Source organism: Eleutherodactylus coqui, chromosome 6 (assembly GCF_035609145.1).
Source record: "Eleutherodactylus coqui strain aEleCoq1 chromosome 6, aEleCoq1.hap1, whole genome shotgun sequence".
NCBI classification, from domain to species: Eukaryota; Metazoa; Chordata; class Amphibia; order Anura; family Eleutherodactylidae; genus Eleutherodactylus; species Eleutherodactylus coqui.
In genome coordinates this window covers 9,164,958-9,182,689 of record NC_089842.1, presented here as the reverse complement: position 1 = coordinate 9,182,689, position 17,732 = coordinate 9,164,958, and the positions used below count along the sequence as shown (strand labels likewise).

At 43.2% G+C, this 17,732-nt stretch overlaps 2 protein-coding genes across 3 annotated transcripts in view; both read left to right on the top strand.

The window, feature by feature from the left end:
• LOC136571974 (germ cell-specific gene 1-like protein) overlaps positions 1-16,762 on the top strand; it is a 46,958-nt gene extending 30,196 nt beyond the window's left edge. Inside the window, exons 1-6 of one of the 2 annotated variants that reach the window (XM_066572597.1) lie at positions 3,017-3,047; positions 7,877-8,570; positions 9,395-9,442; positions 12,667-12,819; positions 13,233-13,344; positions 16,187-16,762. In XM_066572597.1, coding sequence (XP_066428694.1) covers positions 8,246-8,570; positions 9,395-9,442; positions 12,667-12,819; positions 13,233-13,344; positions 16,187-16,520 — 972 coding nt within the window. In that variant the 5' untranslated portion in view covers positions 3,017-3,047; positions 7,877-8,245 and the 3' untranslated portion in view covers positions 16,521-16,762. Of the gene's footprint in view, positions 1-3,016; positions 3,048-7,876; positions 8,571-9,394; positions 9,443-12,666; positions 12,820-13,232; positions 13,345-16,186 lie in introns of those variants that run through there. The other variant, XM_066572596.1, reaches the window with a different exon arrangement.
• The window catches only part of LOC136631802 (membrane-spanning 4-domains subfamily A member 4A-like), a 452,683-nt gene that overhangs the window by 365,798 nt on the left and 69,153 nt on the right, over positions 1-17,732 (top strand). The gene's annotated exons all lie outside the window — the stretch shown is intronic.

Here is a 17,732-nt window from a genome sequence, read left to right as displayed (position 1 = left end):
TATTGGATAGATAGATAGATATGAGATAAATAGATAGATATGAGATAGATAGATAGATAGATAGATAGATAGATAGATAGATATGAGATAAATAGATAGATGTGAGATAGATAGATAGATAGATATGAGATAGATAGATAGATATTATATAATAGATAGATATGAGATAGATAGATATGAGATAGATAGATAGATAGATAGATAGATAGATAGATAGATAGATAGGAGATAGATAGAGAGATAGGAGATAGATAGATAGATAGATAGATATGAGATAGATAGATAGGAGATAGATAGGAGATAGATATGAGATAGATAGGAGATAGATATGAGATAGATAGGAGATAGATAGATAGATAGATAGATAGATAGATAGATAGATAGATAGATAGATATAGAAGATAGATAGCTATAGATATTAGATAAATAGATAGATAGATAGATAGATAGATAGATAGATAGATAGGAGATAGATAGATATAGATATTAGATAGATAGATATAGATATTAGATAGATAGATAGATAGATAGATAGATAGATAGATAGATAGATAGATATGAGATAGATAGATTTGAGATAGATAGATATTAGATAGAGAAATAGATATAGATATGAGATAGATAAATATGAGATAGATAGATAGATATGAGATAGATAGATAGATAGATAGATAGATAGATAGATAGATATGGGATAGATAGATATGAGACAGATAGATAGGAGATAAATAGATAGATATGAGATAGATAGATAGATAGTTATGAGATAAATAGATAGATGTGAGATAGATCTAGATAGATAGATATGAGATAGATAGATATGAGATAGATAGATAGATATTATATAATAGATAGATATGAGATAGATAGATAGATATGAGATAGATAGATAGGAGATAGATATGAGATAGATAGATAGATAGATAGATAGATAGATAGGAGATAGATAGAGAGATAGGAGATAGATAGATAGATAGGAGATAGATAGATAGATAGATAGATAGATAGATAGATAGATAGATAGATAGATAGATAGGAGATAGATATGAGATAGATAGGAGATAGATAGATAGATAGATATAGAAGATAGATAGATATAGATATTAGATAAATAGATAGATAGATAGGAGATAGATAGATATAGATATTAGATAGATAGATATAGATATTAGATAGATAGATAGATAGATAGATAGATAGATAGGAGATAGATAGATTTGAGATAGATAGATAGATAGATATGAGATAGAGAAATAGATATAGATATGAGATAGATAAATATGAGATAGATAGATAGGAGATAGATAGATATGGGATAGATAGATAGATAGATAGATAGATAGATAGATAGATAGATAGATAGATATGAGACAGATAGATAGATAGATAGATAGATAGATATGAGATAGATAGATAGATAGGAGATAGATAGATAGATATGAAATAGATATGAGATAGATAGATAGATAGATAGATAGATAGATAGATAGATAGATAGATAGATAGATATGAGATAGATAGATATGAGATAGATAGATATGAGATATATAGATAGATATGAGATAGATAGATAGATAGATAGATAGATAGATAGATAGATAGATAGATAGATAGATATGAGATAGATAGATAGATAGATAGATAGATAGATAGATAGATATGAGAGATAGATAGGAGATAGATAGATAGATATGGGATAAATAGATAGATATGAGATAGATAGATAGATAGATAGATATGAGATAAATAGATAGATGTGAGATAGATAGATAGATCTAGATAGATAGATATGAGATAGATAGATAGATATTATATAATAGATAGATATGAGATAGATAGATAGATAGATAGATAGATATGAGATAGATAGATAGATAGATAGATAGATATGAGATAGATAGATATGAGATAGATAGATAGATAGATAGGAGATAGATAGATAGATATGAGATAGATAGGAGATAGATAGAGAGATAGATATGAGATAGATAGATAGATAGATAGATAGATAGATAGATAGATAGATAGATAGATAGATAGGAGATAGATAGAGAGATAGGAGATAGATAGATAGATAGATATGAGATAGATAGATAGATAGATAGATAGGAGATAGATAGATAGATATGAGATAGATAGATAGATATGAGATAGATAGATATGAGATAGATAGATAGATAGATAGGAGATAGATAGATAGATAGGAGATAGATAGGAGATAGATAGATAGAGAGATAGATATGAGATAGATAGATAGATAGATAGATAGATAGATAGATAGGAGATAGATAGAGAGATAGATATGAGATAGATAGATAGATAGATAGATAGATATGAGATAGATAGATGGATAGATAGATAGGAGATAGATAGATAGATAGATAGATAGATAGATAGATAGATAGATAGATAGATAGATAGATATGAGATAGATAGATAGATAGATAGATAGATGGATTGATAGAGAGATAGATAGGAGATAGATAGGAGATAGATAGATAGGAGATAGATAGGAGATAGATAGATAGATAGATAGATAGATAGATAGATAGATAGATAGATAGATAGATAGATGGATTGATAGAGAGATAGATAGGAGATAGATAGGAGATAGATAGATAGATAGATAGATAGATAGATAGGAGATAGATAGGAGATAGATAGATAGATAGATAGATAGATAGATAGATAGATAGGAGATAGATAGATAGATAGATAGATAGATAGATAGATAGATAGATAGATAGATAGATAGATAGATATTATATGATAGATAGATATGAGATAATTATGTAATGGTTCTATAATGAAGCCGGCTGTTATATCACATAAGAGGCACCAGATAGCTGCTAATGTTCTGTAAATCCTCTAACATGACATGAGGTATCAGGCGGATAATCAGGACATGTTAATCAGCTTTACTCATTCTCACATCATAATATAAGGCTGCTGTTGCTGGAGAGCAGCGCTCATCCTCCCCGCGCCTCTTTAGTCATATCATCTGTTGCTTCCATCCAGCGGAGTCTGTGAGTTCAGCTCTCCGGCATGTAAGTACCGCAGCGGCACCGCATTCACATGCCTCCTCTCTGGGCATGGACCCCGGCCCGCGACCACCGGACATAATATATGGGACTTTTAGTAAAAGCACCTCGGCGGTTTATAATGCAGTTTCTTTAGCCAAAGCCGGAGGTGGAAGGAGCCGGAGAGAGAAGCTGCCTGCATGTCTGCAGCAGTGATGTCCAGGTGTTGTATCACCTTCACGGACGTCTCACCTGCATGTCTGCAGCAGTGATGTCCAGGTGTTGTATCACCTTCACGGACGTCTCACCTGCATGTCTGCAGCAGTGATGTCCAGGTGTTGTATCACCTTCACGGACGTCTCACCTGCATGTCTGCAGCAGTGATGTCCAGGTGTTGTATCACCTTCACGGACGTCTCACCTGCATGTCTGCAGCAGTGATGTCCAGGTGTTGTATCACCTTCATGGATGTCTTACCTGCATGCCTGCAGCAGTGATGTCCAGGTGTTGTATCACCTTCACCGACGTCTTACCTGCATGTCTGCAGCAGTGATGTCCAGGTGTTGTATCACCTTCACCGATGTCTCACCTGTATGTCTGCAGCAGTGATGTCCAGGTGTTGTATCAACTTCACGGATGTCTCACCTGTATGTCTGTAACAGTGATGTCCAGGTGTTGTATCACCTTCACGGATGTCTCACCTGCATGTCTGCAGCGGTGATGTCCAGGTGTTGTATCACCTTCACGGATGTCTCACCTGTATGTCTGCAGCAGTGATGTCCAGGTGTTGTATCAACTTCACGGATGTCTCACCTGTATGTCTGTAACAGTGATGTCCAGGTGTTGTATCACCTTCACCGACGTCTCACCTGCATGTCTGCAGCAGTGATGTCCAGGTGTTGTATCACCTTCACCGACGTCTCACCTGCATGTCTGCAGCAGTGATGTCCAGGTGTTGTATCACCTTCATGGATGTCTCATCTGCATAACTAGTTGCAGAGATTGGGGTTCGGAGGGTTACGCAGGAAGCAGGCATGGCTGTCGGGATCGCTGTGGGTCCAGCAGTCAGAACGGCAGCGATATACAGCCTGTCCTGTGGATGGAGGAAAACTCTCTTTAACCCCTTAGTGACGCAGCCTATTGTGGCCAAAAGGACGTGAAGATTTTTTGGGTTGATTTTCACCTCCACTTTTCCACAACCATACATTTAGTATTTTTCCGTCCACATGAGGGCGTGTTCTTTGTGTAGCGAGCTGGAGTTTTATTGGTACCATTTTTGGGGTATATAATGTATTGTACAACTTTTATTATTTTTTTGGGGACGGCAGGGAGAAAAAAAACATCAATTCAGCCATTTGTTGGTTGTTTCTTTTTACGTTAATCATGCAGCATAAATGAGTTGATAACTGTCGGGGCGATTACAGGAAACCAAAACCATATGTTTCTTTAGATTTTTCCACTTTTGCACAATAAAGCACCTTTTATTATATATATATATATCGGTGTGGCTGCACTCGAAGGCCCGTAAGTTCTTTATTCTCCATGGCCGGAGCCCGGTGACGACCTGTTTTTTCCACGATGAGCTGTAGTCTTTATTGGTAGTATTTTGGGGCTCATACAGATTGTTTGAATCACTTTTATTGCATTTCTTTGGGAGACGACATTCTGACTTTGTTTTTATTGCTTTTTTTTAAGAACATTTCCCATGCAGGATAAACAGTGTGTTCAATTTATTGTATGGGCTGTTATGGATGTGGCAAGACCAAATATGTGAGTTACTTTTAACTTGTTTCTATTACAATAAAAGAAGGGAAAATATGAGAAAAAGTTTGGGTTTTTTTTACTTTTTTTTTAAGATTATGTCCTTTTGGGGCCTTGAGCAGTCACATGGCTACAGGAGGGCTCGCTTCTTGCAGAATGAGTTCCATTGGTGCCATTTAAACACCATATAATGTGTTAGAAAATGTTAAACAATTTCCAAATGGGGTAAAATAGAAAAAAGCAATTGCACAATTTTAGAGGGATTGTTTTTACATCTTTCACATTATAGTAAGAAGGCCGTGTTATCTTTATCGTGTCGGTTGGTCTGATTACGGAGACACCAAGTTTATAACTTTTTTAAATGTAGAACTAAAAATGAAATACCTTTTTTTCCTTTTAAATTGCTGTCCGTCGCCACTTTTTGGCCGCCACAGATTCTTCATTTCCCATCAGTGGCGTTGTGTGTGCCTCGTGTCCTGTAGGTTTTATTGGTACCATTTTGGACTTCTCAGTGAGAGAATTCTGCGTCTTTATTAAAAACAAATACAGCAGACATACAAGGGGGGGGACGCGTTTCAGGGGTGTTATAGTTAATGGACATCCATTATCTTTATTGTTGTTTTGACGGATTATTGTTATTACAGCTACTAAATTGTATCACTTAGCTTTTATAGTAACAGTTCGTAAGGCCGAATGAAGACAATGTCCATCTAGTCCAGCCTGTTATCCTCCTGTGTTGTTGATCCAGAGGAAGGCAAAAAACCCCAAGAGCAGAAGCCAATTAGCCCTTTTGGGGAAAAAATTCCTTCCCGACTCCCTAATGGCAATCAGACTGTTCCCTGGACCAACCCCTAATAGTTCCTACCTGCCTGTAAACCCGGATTAACAATTAACCTAAGATTTATATCCTGTAATGTCCTTCTTCTCAAGAAAGACATCAAGTCCCCTTTTAAACTCCTCTATGGATTCTGCCATCACCCCGTCCTCAGGCAGAGAGTTCCACAGTCTCACTGCTCTTACAGTAAAGAACCCCCTTCTATGTTGGTGATGAAACCTACTTTCCTCTAATCGTAGCGGATGTCCTCTTGTTACCGTCGCAGTCCTGGGTATAAACAGATCATGGTAGAGATCCTTGTATCGTCCCCTCATGTACTTATACATGGTTATTTGGTCGCCCCTTAGCCGTCTTTTTTCTAGAGTAAATAATCCCAGTTTTGATGCCTCTCTGGGTATTCCAGTCCCGTCATTCCATGTATTAGTTTAGTTGCCCTTCTTTGAACCCCCTCCAGCACTGCACCATCTTTCCTGAGCACCGGTGTCCAGAACTGTACACAGTATTCCATGTGAGGCCTGACAAGTGCCTTATATAGTGGGAGGATAATGTTCTCGTCCCTCGCCCCTATACCTCTTTTAATGCACCCCAAGACTCTATTAGCTTTTGCAGCAGCTGACTGGCATTGGTTACTCCAGTTTAGTCTATTATCCACTAATACCCCCAGATCCTTTTCTATATCACATAGACAATTCTTTGTAATGAGTTTCTATGGAATCATAAAGTTAATGTTGTTTTTTGCGGCGCCTGTTTTGACAGATGCGCTTTTTTATGACTAATTTGATTACATAATTCAATGAAATAATCCCTCCTTATCACATTTGGACATTTAATGACGTCACTTCCAGAGTTTTCCTATTTATGCACTTCTTGTAGTTTATCTGTTTATGTGGGGAGTCACCTTTTGAGGACCACTACTAGGGACTGGCCAAACATGGAAAGCATTGATCAGTTATGGGGGTTAGTGGTATCTGAGATGTGAGTTTACTGAGCATCTATTCTGTATCAGTTATATTAACTCTCCTGATATACGTCTGTGTTTGCTGAACTGTATATCCATTGTGTTAAGAGAAGTTAATGTTGTCCGGCCACGCCGCACACTGATCTGCTTTATGGCTAGACCCAGAGGTGACACCTGAGGAACCACAGTCTTCACCCTTCAGCCTCACCATTTGGGATGTTGACTTCGCTATGGGGTCACCAGGCAGTTACACTGAAAGTGGTCCCAGTAATACACCGAGGCGCAGTACCTGATCATGGGAATTGAGGTATAGTCAGTTTATTCCAGGTCAGGGCAGGCAGCATAGGGTCAGAACAAGGAAGCTGGAGGTCAGAACACACAGAACAGTATCAGTATTCCACAACAGGCGGATGTTGGGGCAGGAGAACGGTCAATACAACAAGCTGGTCAGGAGTGGAGAATGCAGGGAAGTCAGGAATAGTGGAAGTCAGTAACCAGAGAGTCAGAATACAGGAGAGAGCACCTTAAGATGGACTAAAAGACCAAACACCACTTCAATTTACAATCACTAGCATTGCATTATACCGCAAGCCGACTGGCATGGTTTGGTAGGCAACCAGCCATGGCAGCACTTCAGAAGGCCCCAGGCTACTATGGCGATGGAATTGTACTTCGGAATTGCATTGCAGGGGGTCATTCGGGACCCCAGAACTTCGATTGGGGGATTTAAATGCCACTGTCAGAACTAACAAAAGCATTTAAAGTGTTAGCAGCCACGATCAGCATCCACACTAATCATGGCTGCTGCCAGCAGATGGTAACTATAAGAAACAGCCGGCACCCGCATTATATGGAGCAGGATCAGCTCCCGATCCCCCTCCGTACAAACCCTGAAAGCACAGGATGTAACTGTGTCATTAAGGGGTTAATGGACAACGTGTTTCAGTATCGACATAACTCCTTTTAAAAGTGTCCCAAAGAAGGTGACATCTCAATACTAAAACACTTTACCCTTTAAGGCAACCCTCCGATGCTGGATTTGAACCTGGGACCCCAACAGTGCTAACCACTGAGCCACATGCATTGAGGAAAAACAAACCCTTTATGGGAAAACCAATTTTTTGCAATATTTTGATAAAAAGTGGGTCAGTATGATCCAATCGGATTTTGCAAAGTTCAGCCTGATTCTATCGCCTTGCCGATCCCGATGAGCAGCGCTGCTCATCGGTACTTAAGAGCTGGAAAATCCCTTCAAACAAAAGGAACCAAGTTTATTTCTTTCACATGTTTGTATCTGTTTCAGAAAGTGGTAAGAAGAACCGAAGAAGAACGAGAGCCACGAAAATGTCTCCAGATAAACCAGACTCCTCCGCGCCGTTTCCTGCAGCTGCAATGCCGAACGAAGAGTAAAGCCCCCGAAGATTTCCTTCATCGTAAGGCTTTTTCCAGACGCATCCAAGATTTATGGAGAATGAGACGATCCACTGAGTGACTGGAAGGAAAAACAGGAAATCAAGAAACTCCCGTGGCTTCTTGATGGATGATGGCTCGCAAGAAAGATGCGCCGATGAAGACCTGTGAGATGGTTCGCAGCCACGTGTGAAGAGATGGAAGTGAAGCCAATGGAGAGTTGGGTGTAGACACTCATGGATGTTTAGCTCCTCTGTCCGGTATGGAATTAAGCAGGAGGAACAGGTCGCTCCTCTCTGTGTTACTGAACCTGCTGGCCTTGAGTTTCTCTGTGGCGGCTTTCTTCACAAGTTACTGGTGCGAGGGGACCCACAAAGTGGTGAAACCCCCCTGCCTGTCAGCCGTAAAAAGTAAGAACTGCCAAGTGCTAACGTTTAATAGCACCGCCACAAACAGCGACTTATCCGACATCAATGGGACGTTGGACCCCAATGCAGTTCACTATAACTGGGAGACCGGGGACGACAAGTTCGCCTACAAGTACTTCCACACCGGCTTCTGGTTCTCCTGCGAAAAGCATCAAGGGGGTAAGTAGACGGCAGGGAAAGGATTGGGGGTTCAGCATAAGGAGTGCGAGACAAGATACAAAATATCACAGGTGGTTTTCTGCTCTCCAGCAGGTTAGAAAGTCCAATAAGATACCTCTAATACTGAATGTACTGGACAACACCAAGTCCTTTATTAGAGCCCCCAGCCCCTTTATTAGAGCCCCCAGCCCCTTTATTAGAGCCTCCCAGCCATTTGTTAGAGCCCCCAGCCCCTTTATTAGAGCCCCACGCCCCTTTATTAGAGCCCTAAGCCCCTTTATTAGAGCCGCCACCCCTTTATTAGAGCCCCCACCCCTTTGTTAGAGCCCCCAGCCCCTTTATTAGAGCCCCCCACCCCTTTATTAGAGCCCCCAGCCTCTTTATTAGAGCCCCCGCCCCTTTATTAGAGCCCCCAGCCCCTTTATTAGAGCCCTAAGCCCCTTTATTAGAGCCCTAAGCCCCTGTATTAGAGCCCCCACCCCTTTGTTAGAGCCCCCAGCCCCTTTATTAGAGCCCCCACCCCTTTGTTAGAGCCCCCAGCCCCTTTATTAGAGCCCCCCAGCCCTTTGTTAGAGCCCCCAGCCTCTTTATTAGAGCCCCCGCCCCTTTATTAGAGCCCCCAGCCCCTTTATTAGAGCCCCCCAGCCCCTTTATTAGCCCATTTAAGCATATACTGTATGTTACATGATGTACTATATGACTGCCCGCTGGACTAGACCGCTAGCTATACAGTAACACAACTTTTCAGTTTATTTGCCAGCCTGCATTCGAAAGCATTAACCCCTTGTTATCACATTTAATGTCTCTTATGTCTTTTATTCCAGAAGAGTCGTGCCGCAGTTTTATCGAATTATCTCCAGAGTCCGAAAAAGGTACCTGATCCGCCTGACATCCCACTTGTTCAATGACATTAAAGGGTCTCCAAAAATAGTTTTTGATAGTTTTTTTATTTTCTTAGTTGGGCTATTTTGGGGGTTTGGCCCACCCACAAATGTCCCTACAACTATTTAAAGCTTGTTTTAGGGGGCCGTCACACTTGCGATCACGATATCACTAAAATCGCAAGTTTGTGCTTTTTGTGTGACTTTTGTGTGATACGTTTTTAACATTAGAAAATCCTATTGACATTTATGTTAAAAGAACGCAGCGATATCGCGATCGCACCCCTTAGTGCGTTAAGTGAGTTGCAGGTGATGAAGACCCCCGAGTGGGTTGAATCACTTTCTGTTTTATCGCTATATGGTTTAATAAAAACATCTGGAAACGTCCCCCGGTGGTCTCACAGCACCACTGGGACTCGTTAGGGTATGGTTCTACAAACAGCGCCCCCAGCTGGTGCACGTTCTGCCATCAATATCCACTAGTCAGTTGTGCAGAAGGCAGCTGTAGTTTTGTCTTTTGGACTTATACCCACAGCAGCCATTGAAGGGGATCTGTCATCAGAAAACAACCTCTTGTTTAAATCAAGTTTTTATCGGAAACATACTTTTTAAGAAGTTTAGGTGATATTTGTTCTTAATTTTCAATGTCACCATTTTTTTTTTAATTCCTGAAATCCTGCAGTTCTCACACTGACCAATTAGCCTAATAACAGTCTGACACTTCCTGTTCTGTACAGAAAACACCTCAGCCGTCATCTCGCTATCATCACAGGCGGGATTACACTGAGAAGTGACACTAATATATAGATAACACAGGAGCCACCATTCACAATAGGCGATGTCACAGCTCACCTCCTCCCCTCCCTGCACACTGACCACAAGGCCTAATAATAGCCTGACACTTCTTGCTCTTTAAAGGAACCTTCTCAGGCGTCATCTCATTGTCATCACAGACAGGATTGTGTGAAGATAAATCTCTTTTGAAAACCCCATTTACACTGAAAGATGATCGCTTAAAAAATCGCTCAAATGGCCGTATGAGTGACAGTTTTGAGCGATCATCTTTGCATAAACTCTAATTAGCTACTTAAGAGTTAAATGCAGGCGAAGCGGGACACCGCTGACAGCTCCAAGTAGAGAAGCTGCTGAATTCTGAGCGATAATCCTTGTGTCTAAACGCACCTTAAAGGGGTTGTCCTGCGGCAGCAAGTGGGTCTATACACTTCTGTATGGCCATAATAATGCACTTTGTAATGTACATTGTGCATTAATTATGAGCCATACAGAAGTTATAAGAAGTTTTTCACTTACCTGCTCCGTTGCTGGCGTCCTCGTTTCCATGGAGCCGTCTAATTTTCGCCGTCTAATGGCCAAATTAGCCGCGCTTGTGCAGTCCGGGTCTTCTGCTTTTCTGAATGGGGCTCCGTGTAGCTCCGCCCCGTCACGTGCCGATTCCAGCCAATCAGGAGGCTGGAATCGGCAATGGACCGCACAGAAGCCCTGCGGTCCACCGAGGGAGAAGATCCCGGCGGCCATCTTCACCGGGTAAGTAAGAAGTCACCGGAGCGCGGGAATTCAGGTAAGCGCTGTCCGGTGTTCTTTCTTAACCCCTGCATCGGGGTTGTCTCGCGCCGAACGGGGGGGGGAGGGGGGGGGGGGGAAACCCGTTTCGGCGCGGGACAACCCCTTTAATTCATGCACTTTGCACTTTGTTGATAAACTATTCTGGCTTCTATGTTTAAAGCGTTCTTTACTGTTCAGCACTTTTTTCCACATCTGTCTAAAATGTTTGCACAGCAATGTCATTCAGAAGCTTTTTGTGGCGTATGTATTCAGTGGAGACTAAAAACATGATGTGGACATAGCCTGAGTGTTCAGAACGTTGCATGGAAAAGTCTTCTTCAGTCACGCCTGCCAGCCTTGGGGTAGATGGCACCCTGTGGGCAATTGTATTTGGTGCCCTCCCTCCTGTCATAAGAAAAAATTTATATATATTGGACTGACAGGCAGAAAATAGCAAGATAGCAGTATACACACACCAAATAAATATCATACCAGAACCAAGCTCACAACATAAATACAGCACCAGAGCCAAACACAATACATAAATATAGCACAAACCAACCTGAGTACATAAATACAGTCAGACTGTAATATGCTGAGCGGAAAGACACAAAATATCAGGAATAGAAGGAAAATGTTACAACATGGAGCCGGTGACTTGATATCTTGGATAAAGCTGGAGTATTGGGATCAGACATCTCAGGCTTCACATATACTTAGTGTTCTGGTCCTGTCCAGCTTTCCTGTTCAGGAGTTCCATCTGAAATGTCAAAAACAGCACTCAGATGGGACCTTGAGGACTCCATAGGTTGTCATTACTGAAATGTCAGAAATGAATGCTAATCTTATGACACACAGACCAAATCTAAAATGTAGTACCAGAACCAACATAATTACCCAAAGCCACGAATCCAAGCTCATAACATAAAATACAGCCCCAGAAGCAAGCATATAACATAAATGCAGTACCGGAAACAAGCTCAGCACATAAATACAGTCCCAGAACCAAGCTCATACCATAGATACACTACAAAAACCAAGCTCAGTACATAAATGCAACATCAGTACCAAGCTCAGTACATAAATACAAAACCAGAACCAATCTCAGAACATAAATACAGCACCAGAACCAAGCTCATAACATAAATACAGCACCAGAACCAAGCTCAGTACCTCAATATAGGACAAATAAACCTTAGTACATAAGTACAGCACCAGAATCAAGATCAATAAGTAAATACAGCACTAGAACTAAACTCAGTACAAAGATACAACACCAGAACCAAGCTCAGTACATAAATACAGAAGCAAGCGCATAAAATAAATACAACACGAAAACCAAGCTCATAACATAAATACAGTAGCAAAACAAAGCAACTGTGTTGCTGGGGCGTTGATGGACTGAGAACAGAAGCTTTGAACATTAATCATGAGGAGACAAAGCCAGGAGGATAATTATCTGGCCAAATGGACTTATGGGAGGCGACTGCCCCCAGCTTCCATCCACATGGTGTCCCCCCTAAAAGCTGGCGGCTGTGTGACCGCACGGATCGCATATAGCCAAGGCTGGCCATAACTCCAGTGCCACGTGGCAGCATCTATACTGTCCTTGTACTCACGATTCCTGACACCCCCCCCCCCGTATGTTACAGGCGTCCTCTGGTTGTCGGTGATCTCCGAGTTTCTCTACATTATCCTGCTCAGCCTCGGCTTCCTGCTGATGTGTCTGGAATTGTTCACCTCCAGTAACTTCATAGATGGTTTGAAAATCAACGCATTTGCGGCCATCATCACAGTGTTGTCAGGTAGGGGAGCGACTTCTTATGTATCCAGTAATATTCTCATTATGTGTTGTAGATCAATGCCAGACTGTAACCTGCTGAAGAGAAAGCCACAAAATATCAGGAATGGAAGGGAAATGTTGTAACGGGGAGCCGGTGCCTGGATGTCTTGGAGCGTTGGGGTCTGGCATTTTGGGCTTCCCATATACATAGTGTTCTGGTCCCGTCCAGCTTTTCTGTTCAGGAGTTCCGTCTGAAATGTCAAAAACGGCCCTCAGATGGAACCTTGACGACTCCAGCGAAGTCATTACAATTACACAAATTATTTATACACAAATTAACAAAGCTAGATGTGAGCGAAGGTGTCCAGAGCCGTAAGGTTGTGAAGGATCTGCAGTATCTATCTGCACTAAGCATGCTGCTTCTCTACTTCCTAGGACTTCTCGGCATGGTAGCCCACATGATGTACATGACCGTTTTTCAGGTGACTGTAAACCTCGGACCCAAGGACTGGAGGCCACAGACGTGGTATTATGGTTGGTCTTTTGGGTAAGTTGATACGTGATATTAATGGATCACAAGACACTGAACATGTAAGGCAATGTCTAGTAAGACAAAATGAAGATTCCCCTACTGAATCCTGAATGACCTCCTTGTAGGTGCATACAATAAGAAAAACCCCTAATGACCTTTAAGGCTGGAATCACACGTACGGTTTTTGGTGACTTATGATGATGCAGCTCTTTGAGACAAAGTGGATCTAACAGGATATAAATGCATCATCCCTTCCTTTATACACTTTGTCAAAAACGCTCCTGCACCCTCAGAAGAAGTTGTCATTTTGCTGCAGACCTTGTCCTGCAGTTCCATCTCAGGCAGATATGTAAGTGATGAGAGTTGTGGTGATTAGATGGACGGTCTTGTCCCCTGAGGCCCTAAAAGTGGTTCCCCCCTTGTCCTCTCGGAGGCGCCTTGTGTGTAGTGACCTCTTCTGCTGCTTGTGTAGAGCTTGTTGACCACTAGACGCCTCTAAGACACAGAGAAGAGATTTCACCCCCTTACCAGAGTCTGAGAGGGGCGCATTATTGGGATGGGAGAAGCTGGATAGTCATGTCGGTGAATTGTCCCCCACCGGGCCGTTCTGACCAGACTGTTAGGGGGTGTTGGGATCAGTGGATGTGTGAGGGCACACAAGGTGACTGGGCTCAGGACGCCCCCTACAGACCACCAGTAGGTAGGAGCGTCTGACCAGACTGTTAGGAGATGTGGGACCAGTGGATATGTGAGGGCACACAAGGTGACTGGGCTCAGGATGCCCCCTGCAGACCACCAGTAGGTAGGAGCGTCTGACCAGACTGTTAGGAGGTGTGGGACCAGTGGATATGTGAGGGCACACAAGGTGACCGGGCTCAGGACGCCCCCTACAGACCACCAGTAGGTAGGAGCGTCTGACCAGTCTGTTAGGAGGTGTTGGGACCAGTGGATGAGGGCACACAAGGTGACCGGGCTCAGGACGCCCCCTACAGACAACCAGTAGTGGGGATCATCTGAATGACCAGCTGTAACTGCTTCGGACTGATAGATATCATATGGAACCTGTATATCTACAGGGTACTAGAGCCTCCATGCCCCTCATATCACATCTTGTATCCAAGCTAGAGGCGGTACAACAGGGTCCTAGAGCCTCCAGTCCTATAGTGGGCGAAAAATAGGTCTATGCATTCCTGCCCTTATATCAACGTTACAATCACACAGAGAAAGTCTCATTCGGTCCGACAACTTCCAGGGGAGGAACGTTACTGACAATGACTGCAGTTTTTGGATCTGCATAAACAACTGCCACAAAACCTTCGTGTGATTCCTGCAGTGAGGAGAATGCTGTGGCTAGGCGATAAATGTGAATTCTGTAAACTCCGCTCTGCGGCCTCCAGTCTTCTTTCATGTGTGCAAAAAATACCAGAGAAATGGCGCGTGTTTTCTGGATTTTTTTTGTGCCCTTTTTTAGTTCCACATTTGTTTTTTCCTTGGCATTTCCCGTAGAGAAAGCCTTGGGATAAACACCGGACCATCGCAGGCGGCCATTCTGAAAAAAGATCATTGACCCAAAAATATAACAAACATGAGAAAAAAATGCCACTACAAAAAATGCAGTGTTTGTAGGCGTTTCATATTTTACTGTTGACCTCCAGCAAAGATCTGGATGTGACGCTTTTTGCCTCAAAAATGTAAAAAAAAAGTGTTTTTGAAAAAAAAAAAGACTGTTTCAAACTGGCCTAAATGGTGCTTTCACGCGGGCGGAATTATTCCGCAGAAGTGTTGCATGATCCGTGTTCTTTCAGAATATTCCGGCCCAGGAGCGGCGCTGCTAACGTGCGGAGTCTGATGTGGAATTCTAGGACGGCATTTTCCGCTATGTTTTTGCTGAATATTTCCGCCTCTGTGGAAGCGCCCTGGGGGTGTTTTCATACGGGGCGGGTCAGCCGGGGGTTTCCATGCGGTACAAACTGCTGTAGAGATCCCCGGCTGCTCTTGCAGATTTGTTCCGGATTTTGCCGCAGTTTGTGATGGAGCTGCTGCAGATTTCGGTCTTTCCATTGAAGTCTACGGCAGAAATCGACACGTTTTCTGCACCAGTCTGCTGCAAAAATTGCCGTTTTGTGAACGGAAAGTCTGCACTGCGGGTCGATTTCGGCACTTCTTTATTGCACATTTTTTCAGCAGCTCATGGACGAGAATTTGAAAATCCCATCAACATGGCTTCTGCTGTAAATGCTGGGGATTTTCCGCCCCATGTGATCACGGCTGAAGGCTACCTGCACATCAGACCTAAAAATCGGATAGAAATATCACACATTCATTCGTTAATGTGCCCGGCGCATCAGATGGTATACGGACGGGATCTCCGAGTGCTGTCCGGTGTGAGCTGCGCCTGAGAATCTAGGGTGCAACTTTAACACCGGCTGTGTGCAAGTACCCTACGACCGGTGTCACACAGGCGTAAGCACATTTGAGCCCCGTATCGGGCATTCCGCATGTGCGTGTGCTGCAGTACTTTTTGTATGCGCAAATCTTGTGTGCGCAAAATAACCCTCAACCTTGCTACCAGATATTGCAATGGGCAATTAGTGTAATTAGCTCGATTTGTGTTCTTTCCCTGCTCAATTTTAATTTTAATTCCCATTGAAATCAATGGAAGCGTGTTTGCATAGTTTTTTGCACGCGCATGTCGTGCGTATTTGGAAACGCAAAAAAAACTGTAAAACATGCAAAAACGCAGTTCCTATTCTGTGAATGCGCTTCCGCCCCCGTGTGAACGCGCCTCGGGCTGTCAGCCCTGACAACTTGCACAAGTCTCCGCTTTGAGTTGTGACGCTCTCGTCTTTCTCCGCAGTCTGGCCTGGCTGTCCTTCACCTTATGCATGTCGGCCTCCGTTCTCACGCTCAACACTTACACTAAAACAATTCTGGAATTTAAGTACCGAAGACGGATATTTGAAAAGAACGTACGAGAATGCAACCCCTTCCTGGACTCTGAGATGGTGCGCTTCCTCTGGGAGAAGTACATTTTCTCTGTGAGCGGCTCCCTCGAAGACCCACTCAACTGGCACAAGGGATTCGGCAACCCAATCTTCCTGGATATTGGCAGCATCACTGACCTACCGGGCGCAGCAAAGGAGGCGGAAAGGAGCAGAGTAGAAGTGGAGGACGATGGAGAACAATGCTGACAAGTGCTAGCTAGAGCGTCCGTCGCACACGCATAGTCACATGTAACCTAAACCGCTTCCCAGTGATTACATAGTCGTATCGTGATATATATAAATATAACTGATGTCGCTCAACACAGAACGCACTGAAGAGGGACGCCGGAAGTGTGTCCGGCCATGCTTCAGGGTGAATATATTTTACTGCAAGCTGGGAGAAAAACAACAGGGATCCCATCGATGCCAGATATGGCGTAGGAAAGGTAACGTTGTAGAGTATAAATAAAGACTTACCTTTACATTATAATGTGGTGTCATGTGACTATATATATATATTTAGGGCACATCTTCCTAACAGCGCCTCCTGTTGGTCGTTCGTTGGCTCATTGCAGTTGCATACCCTGATTCTAAAATCGATATCACTAATACTCAGGGGCAGAGGCGTGGCTAGAAGCTCCCGGGCCCCAATGCAAAACCTGGAACGGGCCCCCCAACTATATGCTTTATTCATAGTACTGGGCTCAATATATGGAGAAGAGAGGCCTTATGGGCCCCCAAGGCTCCTGGGCCCGGGTGCAGCCGCATCCCCTGCATCCTCTATAGTTACGCCCCTGCTCAGGGGCATACATATAAGTCATGGGGCCCCATAGCAAAATTCAAAATTGGGCCTCCCAAAAATTATATCGGAGACAGCATAATGCAGTCAACATATAACAAGCAGATACCAGTTCTACACAGTGATAGTGATTACAGTGCAGTTACCTCCAGTGATCACAGGTGACATCTCCTCTAGGGACATGTTTTCTTTTTTTTTTTGTCTATCTGGCCCAGACCGTAATGAAGACTTACACCAGCCACTACTCATGTCTGCACACTCTCCTCATCCTGCCACTACTCACATTACTCTCCCAGTACCTCCTCTCCAAATTAATAATGCCCGCTCAAAGGCATCATGACTACTCTGTGCCTCGTCAAACTTACAGTGTGCTCTTCCCTCGAAAGTCCAGGCCAGCAGTTGAATCCTTTTTGATGAACCCCACATGGCTCTGTACACTGTGGAGCCTGAGTCTCCCCAGTCTTGTACTGGCAGGAGAGCTGGAGACGGACGGAGGAGTCAGGCTCTGCATTGCATGGAGCCATGTGCGGTTCGGCAGGACTGTGAGGTTAGAAAAGATTCTACTACTGGCTGGACTTTCGGAGGAACGTGGGGCCACGCAGCCCTGAGCCCCCCTGCCC